The sequence below is a fragment of the Anabas testudineus genome, chromosome 10 (genome assembly GCF_900324465.2).
Source record: "Anabas testudineus chromosome 10, fAnaTes1.2, whole genome shotgun sequence".
Lineage (NCBI taxonomy): Eukaryota > Metazoa > Chordata > Actinopteri > Anabantiformes > Anabantidae > Anabas > Anabas testudineus.
Window position 1 is genome coordinate 5,612,783 of NC_046619.1, and position 20,358 is coordinate 5,633,140.

Genomic DNA, 20,358 nt, shown 5'->3' on the forward strand with positions numbered 1-20,358 from the left:
ACATGAACACATTTAGGTACAAGCAGGAACACAGCACTGACAGACATATATCCAATTAAAAATGAACATATACATACTGACGTGGTAGAAATCCAGCCTGTAGACAAGTGCACATGGCCAATTTCTTTTATTTCAAAAGGGCAAACAGAGCTATACAGTACAAGTTGCACATGAAATAATTTAGCCTAATCTGAACTCATTCATTTCTTACTGATGCAGTGACGTCAGAACAACAGAATCAAAACTCCCCAAGAGAAACAAAACATTTGGCTCCTTTTTTTTATGTTGAAACACAATACATCCAAACTGGAAAGGGATGTAAAAAAAGACATAATGTTTTCCTGATATTTACAGTCTATTTACAGCATTTTTGTTGTCATCTAAATTTTGACACACATTGGTATCCTTCTTTCTCTCCTCTCCGTTTCACTGATTGTCAAAAGAAAGGATGGGAACGAGTGTGGACATTCTTAAACTGAGCTGCAGCTCCTCACTAAACACATGAGCTGAAGATCTTTGAACCACAGTCCGAGCGTGTTGACAAAGTGTCCCGTGTGTTTTTATTCAACTGCAGCTCATCAACAATCATCCAACCAGGATCCTCTGACAAATGCTGCCACCACAAGCATCCCTATCCATCCAAAGCGCCGTTGCTTCTCTCCTGTGCCAGACCCAAAGTAAAGTCGGACCCCCTTAGATCAAACCCAGACACTCTGCTATCAAACCCAGGCCCTCCAGGCTTCCTCTTCAGCTCCTCACACTTCCTGTATTTACAGATCTGGTGTCCCCTCTTGCGATTGCGACAGCTGCTGCACTGTTCGCAGTTCGTCTGACGCCGGCAAGGTACGCACTCCCCGCACCTCTTCCTCTTCCTCCTCCCTCCGCTGCTCCCACCCAGAGAGCCAGGAGAGTAGCCCTCTGCCACCAGCCCCTCGATGCCCTCGGTTCCCATGGCCGTACTCCTCCAGTGACCTCCCCCCATCTGGAAGCCAGCCAGAGGGAATAGAGCAGGGCTGAAGGGAAACCAGGCACCCAGGAAGGGTTGGAAATCAGTCCCACATCCAGAGGAGTCCTCTTCCTCCTCCTCAGGCCCCGATCCACCACCCTCCCCGTCCCCTTTCACACTCTTTGCCTCTGCAGCCTCCCTTTTAGCCGGCTGGTTGTTCTGTGCTCCCAGGCTGGCCTGCTCTGTGGTGGCAGGGGTCAGAGCCAGAAGCCCAGCGCGCATAAGCAGCTCTGCGGCATGGGCCAGGTGGAGCCCGCTGGGTGACTCCCACATGTCGGGCCAGGATGGGGCCCGGCGAGGTTTAGTGTGCCCAGGCTGGGCAGCCCGCTGCTGGGCCGGGGAGGGCTGAATTAGGCCTTTTACGTCCACGGCCGGGGAAGGGGTGGAGATGTAATGGGAGAGGCTGTAGGGATGGTTAGAGCGCTTAAGGCTGGGTCTCAGTGGCTCATTGGGGATCTTAGCGCTGCTGTGGGCCTGATCTGGGGAGGAAGGGCCAGCGATGTCTACAGCGGTGGACATAGCAGTGGCTGTGTGGGGGGTGTCTCTGTCTTTGTGTTTCTGTCTATGTCTGTGGGAGGAGAGGTGAGGGAGAAGAGGATTGAAGCCGATGCGGGGTTGACAACCGTCCTGCTGTTACTTCAGCCAAAATGGCAAGCCTTGGCCTGTGTCCCTATTCCCATTCTCTGCAGCACCCTCAGAGTCCTAGAGAGCTAGAAATGAATAGGGGATGAAGAGAGGAAGGTTAAGAATAGAAATGTTGGAGGGACAAAAACAGAAAGAGAGTAAACAGAAGAGATGAGACTGGAAGATATTTCTCAGCCGGAGCCACAACACACAGTGTCAGAGAATAAGAGCGGAGACAATCTGTGATTAAAGACTGTGCATCATAAATGTATAGATTTGGAAGGAAAAGTGCTTAAATAGAAAAGGGAAAGGCCTGTGTATCTGACAGAGTGCATGCCTTGCCAGTGATTTCCGCATACAGGAGGCAGTATCCCTTTAAGAATTTCACGGTATATCAATGCAATCAATAACAGAGCGACAACAATATGCAAAGATATGCGCATATGCGCAGGTCAAATGTGGAGCGCGCTTTTCAAATACATTTTGACGACTGCTGTTATGTGTGCCAGCCAAAGCTAAAGCTCCACGGAGAAACACTAAATAGTGGACCGTAAAAAAACAGGCTGTCTTTTGTCTGGTATCGACGACGAGGAGCGAGGTGCGCAACGATGCGGTTGCTGTGGATAAAAAAAGACCAGGCTATATTCCGTGTCCACAGTTGTAAAAAAAAAAAAAAAAACTACCCCAGTGATTAAACGCAGGTTATATACGTTGTCACGGGACACGTGTGCAAACTGTATGATGGGTCGATCAGAGAAGCCGATCGATCATTTCACCGTCGGTACGGTTACCTAAGAAGACGGTGCTCGACCGACGCCACGGCGAGCTGACCACAGTCCGAGCGGTCGCTGCGACACGGCGCTGCGCGCAGGAAAAGGCGACACAACAAAAAAACAGCGAAAATCAACAGGAAGTGCTGATCAAATGTCTCCCCTTACCTTCTAAATGCGGCCCAAACTCTCCTGTCAAAGATATGATGAAGTCATGAACTAATGGCGTGCTGATTGTAGTGTACATGGACCGCGGAGCTGCCGATTCCTCCTCCACCTCTCCGTCCCGGAGGGTCTGCAAACACTCTGCACGGAATTTGGGGGCGTCGCTCAAAATGCGAAGTGGACTCTGCAGCCGAGACCGTGGTCAGAGCGACCCCGTAATGTCCACAGGAAGTGCTCCTCACGCACGGACAGCTGACGGTGTCTGCACCGCAGCGTGGACACACAGACAACCTCCACCAGCTATTAGTCCAGAAACAAGAGTGCCCATTAACATGGATGTCATGTTTTATTTATTCATCAATTAGGACGTGTTGTTATTATTATTATTATTAGTAGTATTTTTACAGCCGTCTAATATCACATCAGTGCACATTAGGACTGCTATCAATAACACAGTTTCCATAATGATGCTAATGAGGTTAAATGAAAGCTGTAGAAATACGGACTAGTAGCTAAACGAGGACTGGAAGTGAGCTAAGAGGCGAGTGATCCGTTTGACAGGAGCCGGCTGATGCTGGATTTCCATGCTACAACACTGCCACTAATAGAAGCTCGCAGTGTGAGCAGCATACACCCTAAACACCACATGTGTGAAAGCACAACAAAGACGAACTTTTATTTCCTGTATCATGTTCAATTGATTCACACCGGACGCGACGTCATCACACTCGTACACGTTCTCACACAAAAGCCGCTAAACTTGTTGTTGTGCTTTGTTGTCACAAATTATCAGGCCGGCAAAAAATAAATTAAATTAAATAAATGTAGTTCCAAACTAAGACTGACCGCAAACCGCGACTCTTTTCCTGCTGTTTCACAGTTTATCTCAGCTAATTAGCAGCGGCGAGGAGCCCGACGTGCCGCTGACCCCGTGGCTCTCACCGCGTGCCTGCTAAAGGTGACTCCTCGCGCGGGGACGCTCGAGTCCACTCCGCCTCTTCTGAGAGGCCTCCGCCGCATCTGGCACGCGGCCAGATACCTCGTGCGTGCGTTTGTGTGTGCGTGCGTGCGCGAGCGCGCGTCACTATGGGAGCAGGGGCCCACCGTCCTCGCGCACGCTTGTCTGGCCTGGAGTATCCGTGTGAACACGGCGCCTTCTAGCGGTCCGCACCGGTACCGTCGCTTCTTAAAATGGCCACTGGTGCTGGTGGACACTGCAGCACCCCACCCCCCCTCCAGCTCAGGCCCCCCCCCGCTCTCTCAGACACACACTCACACACATTTAACAGCTCCAGTCCCACTGCAGCCACCGCACACGGCTGTTTACTCATTATCCCCTGCCCACTGTTAATCCATCAACACAGTCCGCCTCTCTGCTAAGAGGTGAAGTGATTAAAGTGGAGTGCATTTGATCCTGCGTGTGAAAACACAAACACATGTAGAGTTTGGCCCCTGGCTCCGCATCAAGAAAGAGGCATCCGAAAAATAAATATGCGACGTGTACAAACCGTTACACTCAACAGGTTTTATTCACAATATACACAACGAATCATCACGACAAACACACCGCAGCCAGCAGAAAACAGAGTCGATGAAAATGTGAAAGATCCTTAATGAGACGATGTTTTTTACTTTTGACATCTTGAAGATTAAAGACAACAGGTTTCCTCAGAAAGCAGTAACTGGATACACACAGTTCAAGAGTGGAGCTGATTTCTTTTAAGACAAACAAGACTTTTGTGAATAAGCAGCTGTTCGTGCAAATAGTGTAACATTCATTCGTGGGGTGTGTGTGTGTGTGTGTGTGTGTGTGTATTTCAATTTAAGGCGTATGCTGCACAGATGTGAAAAATGTTGAACTGACTGAGTGCCAGTTCATCAGGTTTCGACCAGCTGCTCCAAACCTGAAGGAGTCGAGAAGGAAGGGGACACAGGTGGCAGCAGACGTGAAGGTAAACTGCCTGCACTGTCACATCAGGTCCAGTGAGACTTTGAATGTTCAAGTAGGTCAAAATGCAACTGCATGGTCAAAGTACCTTCATGTCTGACTGTGCTGATTATCAAAGTCCCTTCCTTATCGCTCCTTTAACGACCTTTGATTTTGAAATCTGTTAATGCGCGAACAGTGTAGTAGGTCTGAAAACCACAAATTCATATTTTCCGCACTTCTCTGTCAGTTTCTACTTTTTACAATGAAGAAAATCCACTAACTGCAGCAGTGTCACACTGAAATCATCAGTGTGATGTTTAATATGGATGAACAAACTCAGGACAGACGCATGAGAAGTCGAGAGAGGGCGGAGATCTCCGATTGGCTGCTTTAAGCATCCTTCTTTTTGATGATGAGCGGTCCGACGTTGTCCCCGGTTTCCTCGTTGTGTTTGGTGTGGGCTCCGTCGCAGTAAGGGAACTGCAAGGACAAGGCACAATGTTAACAACAAACCTTAGTCTTATCAAGTTTATGCTGTTTGTACTTTGATATGAATCGCTTTATCTCCCTGACTTTGTGCGAGAGCCATGGCAAAAAAAACTCCAGAGCATCTGATGTTTTTGAATGGACATTTGAACTATGTTAGCCCACAACCTCAGCAGTTTATCTTTATGATAAAATGAATTAATGAAGAAGCTCAACTCAACTCCCCAAAGTCCCAGTGTAAACGATCAAAATGATTGACTTTGCAGAGTTAAACAACCTAATTCATTTTCTCTATTCTGTGTCCAGGTGCCAAATTGCTGATTATCACCCTCTTGTCGACTTTAAGTACCACTCAGCTCCATTTCAGAGCGACTATCTATTTTAAATATCACCTCTACACAAAATGATGGCTGCCCACTCAGTTAAATTCAGATTCTTACTGAAGCCAGAGGTCAGTGTCGCCAACTGTTCAATTCCCTCCTGCAGCCAACACTGCTGACCGCCTGCTGTTCAGTTTCCACTGTTATCGTTAGCACAGATCTGCGGAAGGAAACCTTCGCTGCATGGAGCCTTTCTGACCACATGCCAATTAGAGAAGTCAAAACTGAAGATTTTCATGTGCAGCGACTGCGGGGAATAAAACGCTGATGCAACAGTTTGAGTAGTTCCAATAAGAGTTTTCCACGCGGCACCGACCCGACCGTTTGTCATTTTGCTATTATTAAGTAGTGTTAGTAAGGAGGCAGACAGGAAACATGGCAGAAAGGAGAAGGGTATGACAACTGCTGGTATGCCGGGTTTTACATGCCTGCATCACCGTACCATAACCTGAACCCTACCTTACCCTAAACCTAACCAGGGGAGGGAGCTATATGGAACCCAAGCTACAGTGGGGGAAAGTGGGAGTGCATGCAATTTTTGACAAGGAGGCACTCAACACTTAGGTTATGTGGCACGTACTGTTACCATTTGGCTACCAGGGCGCCCCAAGCCTGACCTTTTTTGACTTCCAGCAGCGGCAGTAGACCGCCTTGGTGCCGATGTCCTCCATGTCGAAGCTGTGGACCACTTTGGGACTGTCTTTGTGGACGCACGTGTTCACCTGGCCCTTTTTGCAGCTCCTTCTGTTCAGGTAATGGCTGACAAGGAAACCACCAGCAGCTGCGATCACGGCCACGGGCACTGCAACCGCCAAATGCTCTGGACAGAGAGACAGACGTGGTGAGCGTACACGGACACAAGTGTAAGCAGAACACCTGCCTAAAGATCTGTTGGTGATGACTGTTGTTCTAGGAAATGTTGGTGAGGGTGGACGAAATATGAGAAACACCAGCAGTCATTGCACCCTCCAAAATAAGGGGGGATCCTGTCTAATTTACAGTGAAACTGGATTGGAAAGCTTTAGTGTAGTATGTAGTCATGGTTGGCACACGCTGAGCCAGGAGCAGCAGTTGTTTGGCCTACAACATCATGCATGGTCAAACATCCACAAACAGGCCCTGTCCATAAGATACAGGGAAAACTTGAAAGGTGTGTGCGGTGTTTTGTTTTTTTCAGTTCTACCACGAGTTGTGAAATTGCCCCATTTTGCCAGACAATGAGGATTATCCTGTTCCACCAGGCACCACATGATGCAGAGTCGTAAGACACGAGCAGTCTGGATCAGCAGGTTCAAGCTTTAAGCTAGCTGCTTCACTACAGTTACCAGAGGCCACGACACACACACACACACACACACACACACACACACACACACACACACACACACACACACACTTAGCTAGTATGTGTCTGTGTGGCTGGGACCGCATGAAGATGCGTCTAAAGTTAGAAACCCAACCTGTGACTGTATCCAGCTCCACTAACTAGATAGTTTGGCAATTTAGCTAAATGGCTAGTAACCAAGTAAAGCTTGTTAACACTGCTGCGAATAAATAACTCGTTTCAGAAAATAAATTATCTACCATTTTTTATACATAATATATTTCAATCAACATAAACACAGTGCCTCCTGCACTGAATTTCTCTGTAACCTGAACGTTAGCTGTTGCTTTAGGTCGCAGACATGTTAGGTTTACGTTGAGCAGCTAAGAGGTAATGCTCCCTCAACGCTAGCAAACAGTCTGCTCGCTGTAATACTTTAACGATACCTTTAGATAATCTGAAACCCGATGAGGGTACTGCGTACGTCGCGGCTGACATGTTTTCCCTGCAGTGGTGTGTAGTTTTTTGGTCAGCGTTCAACAGCAAGGTCAACCGTGAGTGTTGTCGGAACCCAGTCTGTTCCTGCAGCTTCCTGCTGCGTCACAGGGCAGCAACCAATGAGAACGGAGGAGCGAGAGCGTGATCATTTGCCAGAGCAAGATGCTGCACCTCGAACATCCAGAGTACTTCCGGCTTCGCGTTATTGTGCAAAGTTTGAAGGTTTTTATTTATTATATCAGAAAATGTCGACTCTAAAGTTTAAAAGTTATTTAGGCAGTTATTCATATTTCAGACAGATGTCGAGTTAACATTAGCCAAGGTTTCATGTTCACGTGAAAATCGTATTTTTCCTAGCAATTGTGCAAACAGCAATTTTTGTAAGTCCCCTTTCAGGAGCTTATTTCTCTTCAGCAAAGCCAATAACATGATCAGTCAAAGCAAAACGTGCTGAATTTAATGTGTTCAACTCATTAACTCGGTAGCTCTCTTCTACTGGATGTTGATTTGACTACCAAAACCGTCATAAATAGACATTAAATGTTCTCTGATTCCAACCATGCACAATAGCATCAGCAGAGGGCGACAAAATGGTCTCAGCATGATGAATTGTCCTGAATTCCAATAATGAATGCTAAAAAATTTAAATTAACAATATAAAGATTTGTTTATGCATTGCTTAAATGTTATTTTTCACACTCTAAAGATAAGTACTAAACCAGTGGTGTAAAGTGGTTTTACTTGAGTACTGTATTTGGGCTTTGAGTGTTTGACTAATTACATTCAAATGGAAAATATTGTTTTTACTCAAAATAATATACTAGTGTATCATTAGTTAGTATCAGCCAATGTCTGCATCAAGTACTTGCACATGTAACACTTTAAAATAGGCGTAACAAAAGAAATGTGGAAGAATTGTTTTCTGATTATATTCAACTTACACACAGACGTTTATTTGTAGCACAGTGTACTTAAAGAAGTAATGCAAGTCCCCAAGGTATGAACAACCAATATCTGAACAATGTGAAGCACCAATCAAATGTCATGTATTAATAAGATATTCTCCAATCGAGTAACAGTGATACCACAGCATTCAACTAGTCAAATCTAGTAGAACTGGATCATGAATGTGACTTGTCTTCAGATTTCTCTTTCCAGCTTCAGTATGTCCTCTTCAAAAGGACCTGAGAATGAGTCAACGCAGGAGTCATGGGGTTTTTATTACACAGTTTAATCAACACACAAAGCTCAACGAGCCTCTCAGGTAATTCAATATACAGAGGTTTTGTGCAAGAAGAGTGGGTTCTCCTCGCACCCAGAGCCCAAGCCAGTTCCGTAGCCATTTAAGATGTTAGCCTCTAATTTAACAATAGCAAAAAAGAAAACAAAAAGAAAAAAAAAAGCAACCTACAGAGTTATGGGGTGGGGAATAAAAACACAGGTTAAACTAAGAAAAATAAATTGCTTAAATACCTGGTCCAGAACCTCCACTTTGTGAATAAAGAAAATGTGGTGGTAGTGGTGGGGGTGACATGGGGTTACAGTTGTCTGTGCATGTGTGTTTGTGTACAAAGGGGTCAACTTGGATAAGGTGATTTGAGAGGGGGGAGGGGGGAGTGAGTAGCAGGAGGTGCATGGGGATAAATTCAAGTCCTTTCACAGAATCCAACAGAAGACCAAAATAGGCCAGGTGCATTGACCCCCCCCCCACCCCCATTCTACATAGCCTGCAATGATTTCTTTAAGTATTCATTGTATAAAATACAGAGTGCCCTTCGATTCGCGTGTGAAAACTGATTTCTTGAATTGTTACCTGTAAAGATGGAAAATCTAAGGACAACAAACAAGAAAGGGTGCAGAGTGTAAAAATCCCTCCATCCTATTTTCCCCCTCCCCCCCTAAATAAACTGAAGGAAAGAGAAAAAAAAAAAAAAAGTCCCCTCAAACTTGTACAGATGGTCAAAGGAATGCTTCTAGTGATTAAAGTCTGGGGAGGGTGGTTGAGGATGCATGTGTGTAGCAAAAAGGGGGAGTTCAGGAGGGGCTGAGACAAGTCAACCTGCATGGTGACAAAATGTAAGGGAATACAGAAGTCAGGACCTGGGGTCAGAGGTCACAAGGAAGGGTGGAGGTGGGAGAATTTTTTTGAAAGTAGCGGGGGATGGGATTTACCATTGCAAGTTGACAATTTGTACACGGGAGGGTGGGTAGGTGAGCTGAGAGGCATGAGGGGTAAGGGAGAGAGAGTCAAACAGAGAAAGAGAGAGGGAACGAGGGGGCAGAGGGAGTTTTACAGGTACTCTGGTGAAGGGGAGGCGTGGCTCAAAGAAAGCACTCCAATGGAAACCAACAAGATCTTGTTTTAAACTTTTCATTTGTTTGTATGGTTTTTTTGTTTGTTTTCTCTTTACTCCCCTAACCTTAAGTCATAGAGATGGTTGGCCATGATTCTACCCCAACACTACATTGCATACTTTTGTGTCCATTCCCGAGCTATTTTGTTGTACCTGTAAACAAGGAGAGAGAGAGAGAGAGAGGGAGAGAGAGAGAGAGAGAGAGAGGTTAGCTGTTTGGCTTTGTAAGATATTTTACAAAAAAAACATAGCACGAAAGCTACGCATCGTAGGTTCTGCTGGGACCTGAAAGCAGCGGCAGAGGGGCACACATCATTTTGCACTGAAACTTAGCAGGTTAGTTTTTATTTCCTTTTGCATCTGCAGCAGGTGCCAGGAATTGCTGCTGCTGGACAAGCAGGGACAAGACGAACCATGCCGTTTTAGCTCAGATATCACAAAATGAAAATAAGAAACATTTCCACTACTAGGAAAACACCTGCTGACAGCTGAGATCAGACATTTCCTTTTCATAAACTTTGGAATGCCACACTGCTGACTAATCCTGATGGGCATTATATCATGTTACATGCCAACGGTTTTAATATTTCCAGTTTTTAAATTGTGAAAAATAACACAGATGAAACAAGTGTGTGGTTTTGGTCTCATTAAACCAGATGAATCACTGATGCCAAGTGGAACGTAATGTGAACTTTCTTGCTGAAAGACATGCGGAAATGTGCGTTTGTGATATTGTTTGATGTCTCCAGTGGCTGGCTGTGTCCCTTCAGAACAGTAAGCAGGGGAAGGAAACCCAATCATAAAGGTATGATGGACACATTATTAAATATGGTGGATGAACATGACAAATTGTTGCTATAAGAGCTTATTACTTTGCACATCAGGTGTATTTTCAAAGATTTTTTTTTTCCTTTAAAGAACGTATACAAAATATAATGATTGGTTGGGTCTGTAGAATGTCTCACGACAACAATTAAGGCATGGAAACAACTCATAATGCATATAAACAATGCTGAAAACATGAAGCTTACTTTTCCCTGTCAGTCTTGTAGATGCGGGCGATCTCGGGTACTAATGGGTCATCCGGGTTTGGGTCGCACAGCAGAGAGCAGATGGACAGGAGGACTGGAATGGACAAGACACAGGTTGAGGGTCAACTCATCAGCATTCATGCAGAAAAAACAGAATTGCCCAACTTTTTCATTAGCTGGCCCTCAGATGTAAATTAGAAAGAGTATTCACTAAGGTTGATAATACTCAACACAACAGGTGTAATTGGTATCTTAAAAAAACACCCATGAGGAACAGCGTTTGAGATAACAAGAGCAGAGGCTGACAGTTATGGAGATAGTCCTCCAGCTCCATACAAGGACCTCTGTATGAGACATGTTGACATGTAATATGTCAAAAAGCGTTTTCATTTCAAAAGAAACATGTTTCTCCTCTCCTCTATCTGTTGCGTGCTGTTTATAAAGGTAGTTGCATCCACATTTATCTGTAAATACAGGTGCTGTTGTGCTCATCGGGCCTGAAGGCCACCCAGACACAGCCTACCTTTGGAGATGGTGAGAGCCGGAGACCACTGTGATCGCAGGATGTCAAGACAAATGCTGCCGTTGCTGTTGATATTTGGGTGGTAGATTCTTGTGGTAAATGCAACCTGAAGACAGACAAAGATAAATGTAGGGGGAGGGGGTGAGGACGAGGGCGAGATGAGAAGAACAGGAAATGGAATGATGTAAAGTTGTGGCACTTTTTGCAGACAACAAACACTATGTGTTCCTTGCTGTTACTAGTTAGTTTATCCTTCTTTGTGCGTCTCTGCTCATCTGTGTCTAGCTCACCTTTGGCGGTTTGAAGGGGTAGTCTGTGGGGAAGTGTATGGTCAAGAAGAAAACCCCGCTCTGGTAAGGACTGTCATTCTAAAGAAGAGAGACAGAAGAAACCCATTTATCTGATTAATAAGAAATATTGTTGGCTGACTAAAAGTTGACTTTCCTTCACTTAAATGATCAAGTAAGCAGTAGTAAGGTCTGTTTATCTAAGCCCTAAACACCATATCTGATGAGCATTTTTAGAGAACACTGAAAGTGAGGATTTTAGGGGTTAGGGCTGTGGCACATCATGCAGACATCAAAGAACTGGCGACAACTTAGACCCAACTACTGTCCTATCTTGCACTTGCATCACAAGAAATTAAAAAATTTCTTCCTATAGCACTTGTTTTTTTCCTTGACTTAGATATTTTGTCTTGTACCTTACTTGTAAGTCACTTTGGATAAAAGCATCAGCCAAATGACTAAATGTAAATTTACTGTGTTGTCTCACATTGTCTTTGTATGGATCAGAAAATGGCACGAGGAACTAAGTCTATACCAGCAGGTGGCATAAGTCTGTATTTGTCATTCAAAAAGGGAAAACAGGAGAAGACTTGCTTACTTTTCACACCACTATCGGTCAGCACGAACACTTTAGAGCTACTTCTAATCGAGAATATGTTGATAAGGAGATGTAAATAGCACTGGGGTCTATTTTCTCTTCTTGTGCTGAGATTTGCTAAGCATCAGCCAGCGATTTCACATGCTCAATCAGCTGAAAACCGCAGTCAGAGGTCCAACTAGTGCCAATGGTGCGGGACACACAGCACAAACTAGGCCAACAAAACTAGCCCGAAAGTTGCCCATGGCCGACCGTCGACTTGGCGCGTCCCAGCTCTTCAGAGTAAACGTAACAGAATGTTTACACGCACATGTTAATGCCCAGTGAAAATGAAAGCAGTAAGACTGCTGAAGCTGTGACTGAGTGAATACTTACAGGTCCCATTATTGTGGCTTGCCAGTGAAACACTGAAACAAAAAAAAACAGAGAAATTGGTTATGAAACATTAAGAATACAAAGTGTGCCTAATATGTGTTGGAGAGAAAAAAAGCTACATGAAATGTGTATGTTTATTTGTACAGCTGAGTAACAGCCTCTTATGTAAGTTTAACCCAGGAGAAATTGTATACGTTAAGGGATGAACTCACATTTACATGTCATTATATATTTTTTAATAATATCAAAAGCACTAAGCACTGTCCTAAACTGAGGTGTGAAAAATACTCAACCAGCAAAGATTTGTTATCACTTCAAAACCTGTCCAAATTCAAGCATCCTGTTGAGGTCTGACAACAGTGATTATATGTTACGTCAAGCATTGTGATATAGTTTATAGCGGAGTGGTTTGTTTGATGGTAGATGGCAGGAAGTAACGTGCAGAGCAACACTGCAGCTACTGATTTTCACCATGGTGCTATTTTATTGTCAAATGTCAAAAGGTTGATTGTTCTTGAGACATTTTTAATGGCATAAAGAAAAAACAGCTACCATGTTAAAAGCATGTGGTTAAAGGGCCACTTAACTTGCTTCTAATGATTCTAGTTCGGTGAATGCATGTATGTCAAATGACAGAAGTGCCATCATCTGAATTCCTGATGATGATAAACTTGTTTTTCAGTTAGAAGCACTTAGACATTATAATACGGAGAAGGCAGAGGGAAGTTACAAAACATAAATATACACGTACTTCCCAAACCGTAAAGGTGCGAAGAAAACTGTAAATTGGTGAAGTCGGCCATTAGGCATTTACCGGTTATAATATGGAGCTTACAAAGATGTGTAAAAAAGGTTTTTAAGACGTTAAATATTAAATGTTTCCTCTGTTAACTTCCAACTTGAGCTAAATGAACATATACAGCGTGTGCTCCTGACTGCGCAGATCACAAACTTCAAAATGAGATAACAGTGGAGGTGTTAGTCCCTTGTGGAAATCAGGTGTTGCGGTTATCCTGATAACCATCAGTTCACCCATTTACTAGCAGCTGCAGCAGTTCTGATCCTCAACATATTAGATATTAGGTCAATGTAAACCTTTGCAGATCAAAGCTAATAATGTATGATTATTGGCACCATTAGGACCACTTGTGAAGTGCAATGACGATCTAGCCAGAGAGGTGAGGTACCTGCTACCCGCCATTAGCTGTTATATGACGAATAGACCTAATTAGCTGTAGGGACACCCATCATTGTTAGGACACACTACATGTTTTATAAAAGGTCATTTCAGTCCCTTCTTCCAGTGAGATCAACTTATCAATTCCACACAGCCAATTAGAAACTGAATTTGAATTATATGAATTATAATCATATTTGCAAAAACAATTATTATCTCTCCTTAATAGTTATGTCTTGAGTTAAATTAGCAATGAGGAATAAGATGTACCTTTAAACAACTGCAACGCCACTCTGCAATACTGTGTATGATTCAGCTGATTGGTTTTCACATAACCCCGTTTCAAAATCTCCAAAATGTATCAACTCTGTCAGTGTCACCACAGATAGAGGAAGCAATTACATCAGATCTAACACAATACCAAAGCTTGACGTCATCAAAATCAAAGGTGGTTATAGTTTAGATTCATAGAGTCATTGCATCTACATTGGGTGAGTGGTAACACCTTTGTAGTCAATACAATACATACGATCTTATTTGGGTTATCTACAAATATTTAAAGAAAAAAATAATAATAATAAAAAAATCACATCACACAAAGCATATGAAATAAAATGACCAAAGGTACAATTATAGAAATATGTAAGCTGGAACAGTTTCTGTGTATTTTCTTTACTCTAAAGTCTTTTTTCAAATCTGTATGCATATAGAGCTTGTTTTCAGTTTCACTAAGTAATCTTAATCATGACAATGACACAAATACGTGATTTCTTCATCTTGTGTGTCCATCCCAAATTATCCAGATTATCTATCATTATATATATATATATATATATATATATATATATATATATATATATATATATATATATATATCTATCTATATATATATATATATATATATATTATAGATAATCGCCCTGCATGTACAAAGCCTGACTAGCTCACATTCAATAATTTTTGGCATAACAAGCTATAAAACTTTAGCTGGTTAATTTAGGAAATAACTGCTCATTATTAGTTATATAATTAGTTATCTAATAACTGCTCGATAACCAGGTTACTTTAAAACATTAATAACAGGTATTTCTCAGGCAGAGGTATTCACCAATTAACAATGGATTGTGCAAAAAAAAGACACTGAGTATGCAAACTGCACAAGGTAAGGCCAAACTAAATTCTAAAACACTTAACACAAAGATAAAGGTTTTGAGAGACACAGGTGGCTGGGATGTTAAAGCTTGAGCTTTTGATCCCTGGGACTATGCGGGTTGCTGAAAGTATCAGCTACACTGCTATAATTCTACATTTTTCTGTCTATGAACCATGTGGTGTAACCAAATTTTGTAATTTTTGTTTTGATTTTACTGATAGTACTTTCCAAAAGAATATGTCAATCTACACCAACAGACCTTGCAGCTCACCTGTGTCTGGACTGTATTTCAGTTATGTATTGATGCTATAAATGTGATTTATATAAAATTATATTTCTGTAATGTAACAGTTAATGACTGCAGGAATTAGGTAATCTGGCAATAATATGCATCACTGTCATGTTTTAAATCACATGGAAAACATTACCGGTATGTATTGATTTTAATAAAGTTATTTTGGGTTCAGGCCGTTCAAAATTATCTTATAAATGAAAAGCTAAATCTAGAAGTCTGTACTGAAAATAAATAAGGACATTCATTTTGCGTAATCCAAGATTACTTTGACCAGTAAATATTTATTTATGGACTTTTTGTGTGTTACCATTCAGATCTGAACCCCAGTACACATAGTTACCAGGACAGTATTGTGAGTTTTGATGTTAACTTACTGTCATCTCCTACTGGTCCTGCAGAACACTGGGCTGGTGGATCCCGTGCCAAGTCATTCAACTCCTGAGATAAACACATTTACAGTTCATTAGGTCCCGCTGTATTTCAAATATTTCCAAAAACAACAATGGTAATCAAATAAAAAAAAAAAAAACGAAATGACGATAATTAAAGACTAAACAAAATACATTTCTGTAAAACAATCTGACGACTCTTCAAAGTCAACTTGAACATGTCCAGTATGGAAACTCTGTATTGCTAAGTAAAAGTACTGTCTGTGAACAGTTCCTAAGGCAGGTGTCACTGCTACAAACTATCACTACAATAACAACTCTAAAAGAACTTCCTACTACTACTACTACTACTGTGAAACACTGTTGTAGCACGAACTTTGATTATTGTGGAGTGACTGTTTTCACATAGTATGATTTCTTCGGGTACAACAAATAGTATTTGAGGACCACGACGCCCCAGCACAGGTTTTACTGTAACCAAAACAACCCGGTAAACTGTGTGGTAGCTAGTTGTGTGTAGCCCGATGTAACGTTGTGGTGCAACTGTTAGCCTAGCGCAATGCTAGCTGCTTAGGTTCGTCAACAGCACAGGATGTCAAGCAAAGAGAAACATTATGATGGCCGGGCAGCCACATTATGACATATTCTCACGTTACTAGAGAAGTTACGAACAGTAAGACAGAGCATCTTAAGCTGGGCCAGAATCGCACAAACGGTAACTTCTAATAGCGACCTGCTGTTCGCCTGCTGTCAGCAACATGACATCAAAGGCGAACAACGCATGGGGCCTGTTGTCACCACAGCGGCACACTGCTAACAGGATCAGCGTTCCCCATTTACTGCTCGTTTGTCGAGTTCACACAACAATAATGTCAAATACAAACAATGAAACGTCTGTTCTACCGTGAGTGCTTAAAATAAATTAATGCTCTGTGTTATGAAACCAAAATAATGAAATAAATGAACCAATACGTTACAGTAACGATAGCTTAGGTTATTTCCATCATTACCCCAGAGCTTATACGAAATAAGTAAATTCACCCATATTTCAAAAAGCAATTGATTAACTACAAAAAAAAATAGCTCAACATTTAAAAGGATAAGAGCAAATGTCCTCTTACATGCAGCTAACGTTAATGCTAGCGGGTTAACTTAGCGTTATCTGTCAAATCGAGTAGCGAGTTAGCCAAGTAATCTTCAGTCACAGTAGTAAATAACCTTAGCTACCTGGACTAACTTATACGGGGACTGCTAATGAGAAGCATATATCATAAAAGACCTGGAAATAGGAACTATCGCTACTGTGAAGATATACCGTGATGTGGTCGGCTAGCTCGAGCCGAAACCCCTTGTTAGCTTGTTGGAGTTAGCCAGCCACCGGGACAGATGATGTTAGCCAGAAACCGCTATCATTAACTACTACCTGTCAGACAAAGCTTAAACATTTAACTAAACCCAGTGAAGGATATATCGACTGTATGTGACATGGTCAAGAGCAGCTAACCTAACGGTTACTTGTAAGTCAACGGTTGAGTTGGCCCGTTTGTAGCAGCTCATAGACACAGAAAAGCGGCGCATTGCTGCTCTCACCGTCGTCACTCGCTCTTCAGAGACTGTTAGCTGGTACTTGAAACCAAGCCAGAGTTATTAAGTCATTAATTTAAGTTATTCTCAGTTTAACAAACCAACCAGACAAGCATCAAAATGGGCAACCTTGGAACTAAATCCCTAACGAAACTGCGAGATCCTGGGCCTCGTCGTTCACTTCCTTACCTTGTGAATTCTTTTCAGAGCCATTGTTGTGCTAGCGCTTCTGTCAGGGAAAACGTGCGAATAAAATGGCGATTGAAATCACTGTCCGTTGGTAATACTAAAACGTAGTTATCATAGAACACCGTTACTGTACACTCAATTTACGGATCGCTACTAAAGGGATCACCGAAAGAATTTCGAGGCGAAACTGAAAGGTAGAAGGGGTAGAACCGCGGTCCTTCCTCCCACTGCAGCGGCTACCAAATCACTGCGGCCTGCGTTCTGCCAGCAGCAACAACGAACATACTTCCGGACGCTTCACAATAAAAGCTCCGACGCGGTTAATTTGAACAACGCTGTTCATCGACTCACACAAGTTTACAAAACTGCACAAATTACCAATAAAAGTACGTCTTTTTGGTGTACTTTCCCTTTCCTGTATCCGTTTTAGTCTAACAAATACAGGCGTTCAAAATTAGTTATATTGCACAGTTCCTCAGTGTCTGCTGCTCAGTGTTGTCGCCTTTATTAAACATGTCTGTTTTTAGGTATTGTGTTGATTGGTTTTAATATTAGCACTGTTCACTATTAACTCAGTTAAGTAGTTTGTAAATAAAATAATAAAATGTGAATAGTTGTAACATTGCATTCGTGATCGAGATTCGATTGCTGCTGTTTTATCAAAAGGCCAAACCTCTAACATATTCACTTTGCATCATAAAAATGAGCAAAACAGAAAAATCCTTATCTGAGAAGTTGAAGCAGTAAAACGTTGGCACTTGCTTTAAAAAATACTTTAACTGTGAACTAAACAATAATGCAAATTAATTATTAATTTTCCGTTGTTTAAATACTTGTCTAGCTGTTTCAATTTATTAAAACCTTTTTTTAACATATATAACATCTCCTTTTTATCGTGAAGGCTCATCGCCAAAGCCGGATGCCTTATTGTTGGATCACATCTCTCACTGCGCTATAGCTAGACAGCCCTCCGCCGACATGCGTACGTAACGGGCACCCAGTGCACGCCAGCGACGTAGTTCTGCAACTGCCGCCATTGCGGCTCCGTCCATGCGATTCCGCGGCTTTATTCATATGGCCCGTGAGGAGCCAAAATGGCTAACCAGCACGCACTTTGCATGAGGGAACCCTCCTGGGTACCTGTGCGGAGATGTTTTACTACCACAGTAAATACGTGATTTGAATATTTCACCACATCGGAATGGTTGGGTTCCACTGTCTGTATTTATCGATTTAATTAAAAGGTTAGGGTTGAGATACACACCAACTACAGTGATACGATTACTACGGCTATGATCGCGGGCACAAGCACAAAGCTTACAGTAAACAGGCTGTAAACTAGACCTACAATAACTTTGTACGATTTAAACTGCATCTTTTTGTACATTTGGAATATATTAAAATAGATTTGTGTGATTCATTCTTGGTGTAATGCAGGTTCCTGGATGTTGATATACGTTTTTAGAGGATAATTAGAATATCTTGCTGTCTTAGGTAAATACAGTTGTTTAAAACACTGTATTTATAAATTGGTATGCACCAATTTATTTAATTGGTGCATACCTGTCAGAATAAACTGACAATAAACTGTTAGAAATACAGTTCTGTTCATATTAAAACTGTGAAGAATGCTAAATACAGAAGGTAAGAGCAGTACATTCCTGCATTTCGTCACGAATGTATAAAAAGAAAAATCTTAATATAGAAAATATCCTATGAAAATGAACTATGACAAATGAAATACATAAACCTACAGTAAATTGGTTATTCAAGTGAACCTTCAAGTGAACTATGTAAGCAAACCATCCTTTATGAATATCAATAGATATTTATTCACACAATTTGAGAACCTAGAGAGTAATACTGCTCTTCACAAAGTGATCAATTCACAAAGTTTTATTTTTAAATACAGTGTGATGTTTGTCACTCGTTTGTGCACTTTAAGGAATGTACACACCTCCCTTTATCTGTACAGCAATCAGCTAAAGATTTTAGATCGTAAGAACATTCTCATCCTTTTCATATTTGCACTTTGACCCAAAATCCAATAAAACAAACAAACAAACAAACATAAAAACAAAGTTGTGAGGTATGTTGTATCAGCACTCTTGTGATTAAGATTTATCTAGCTGAAGTTATCTGGAAGTTCAGTCATATAGCAACTGGACGTCCTTCCAGCTGTCATCTAAAACCAAGTTTACGTTTATTTTTTTCATCTATTTATATGTACAAACCATCTCCTGCTCTCGCCAAGTCTCTTAAAGGTAATTGGATTTAGGAAGAAAATAAGTCATATTGATGAGCTGTAGGCAAACCCAGGGGTCTTTAGGGACAAATTGTAACTTCTTATTTTATGTGTATGTATAACAACTGTGCATAGTATAGTGTAGATATCTTCAAGTGTTCACAGTAGAGCTCACCTAACTGTAAGTTTAGCTGAGGCTTATCAGCAGCAGTTGAACCTGACAATGTGCAGCTTTATTGCTGGATACACTCCAAAGGCAGCTGTTGTTGTCGTTTGTGCTTCACACTTACTGGATACTAAGGTGTGTCAGTCTTGACTGTCCTCTGTAAAGAGACACTCAGGTAAAAGCACTTCCTCTTTTTTTTGCCCCCACAGTTTTAAGCAGTAATACCTCTCAGCCTGCTTAGTTATATGAGTCCATTCATATGATATGTTCATACCAATAGGTTGCCTGTATGTACAGTGGGTCTCACTGGTCAGGATTGTCCACTGTACACAACAATATGTTACATTTAGTCTTTGCTTTACTCCTAATTGGATCCTATTTAACAGCCATAAAGACACCACGTGATTTTCTGTCAAACTGCCTACTGTACACTCACACGTGCACACACCCAAGCACAAATTCCCACTCCACTGAAATGCTGTTGGGGGGGGGGGGTAGCCCTGTAATCAATACCTCCACAGGATGGCAGTATGAGTCTGAGTGTGTATGTGCGTGTGTGTGTGTGTGTGTGTGTGTGTAAGTTCCTGCGTGTGCGTGAATCTGCGTGGGAGTTCCTTCTTTCGCCATTCCGGGGTGTTGCCAGCCGCACGGTGCTGCTTACAGAGGCGTCCTGGAGAGGCAGAGCCTGCGCCTCTCCTCTCTCTCCAAGGCGTCTCTTCGCCCTCTAACCTCCAGAGTCTACCCCCACCTCCCCCTGCTCCGCCACCACCACCGCTACACCAGCAGCACCCCTTACACCCCCCATCCCC

General features: G+C 42.3%; 3 protein-coding genes across 3 annotated transcripts; all 3 read right to left on the minus strand.

The window, feature by feature from the left end:
• Positions 1-110: 110 nt before the first annotated feature.
• cxxc5b (CXXC finger protein 5b) lies at positions 111-3,427 on the minus strand. Its single transcript, XM_026358678.2, has 3 exons — positions 3,412-3,427; positions 2,569-2,865; positions 111-1,716 (listed from the first exon to the last, which is right to left on the minus strand). Exon 3 carries the CDS (start codon positions 1,523-1,525, stop codon positions 632-634), a length of 894 nt encoding a protein of 297 aa, XP_026214463.1. The 5' UTR covers positions 1,526-1,716; positions 2,569-2,865; positions 3,412-3,427; the 3' UTR covers positions 111-631.
• Positions 3,428-4,075: 648 nt separating this feature from the next.
• On the minus strand, positions 4,076-7,289 carry zgc:110843 (CDGSH iron-sulfur domain-containing protein). The gene is made up of 3 exons (XM_026358629.1): positions 7,132-7,289; positions 5,979-6,181; positions 4,076-4,975 (listed from the first exon to the last, which is right to left on the minus strand). Exons 1-3 carry the CDS (start codon positions 7,181-7,183, stop codon positions 4,886-4,888), a joined length of 345 nt encoding a protein of 114 aa, XP_026214414.1. The 5' UTR covers positions 7,184-7,289; the 3' UTR covers positions 4,076-4,885.
• A 1,107-nt stretch (positions 7,290-8,396) lies between these two features.
• On the minus strand, positions 8,397-17,397 carry ube2d2 (ubiquitin-conjugating enzyme E2D 2 (UBC4/5 homolog, yeast)). Its single transcript, XM_026357788.2, has 7 exons — positions 17,139-17,397; positions 15,351-15,414; positions 12,352-12,383; positions 11,382-11,459; positions 11,092-11,197; positions 10,569-10,662; positions 8,397-9,690 (listed from the first exon to the last, which is right to left on the minus strand). Exons 1-7 carry the CDS (start codon positions 17,160-17,162, stop codon positions 9,645-9,647), a joined length of 444 nt encoding a protein of 147 aa, XP_026213573.1. The 5' UTR covers positions 17,163-17,397; the 3' UTR covers positions 8,397-9,644.
• Between the last annotated feature and the right edge of the window lie 2,961 nt (positions 17,398-20,358).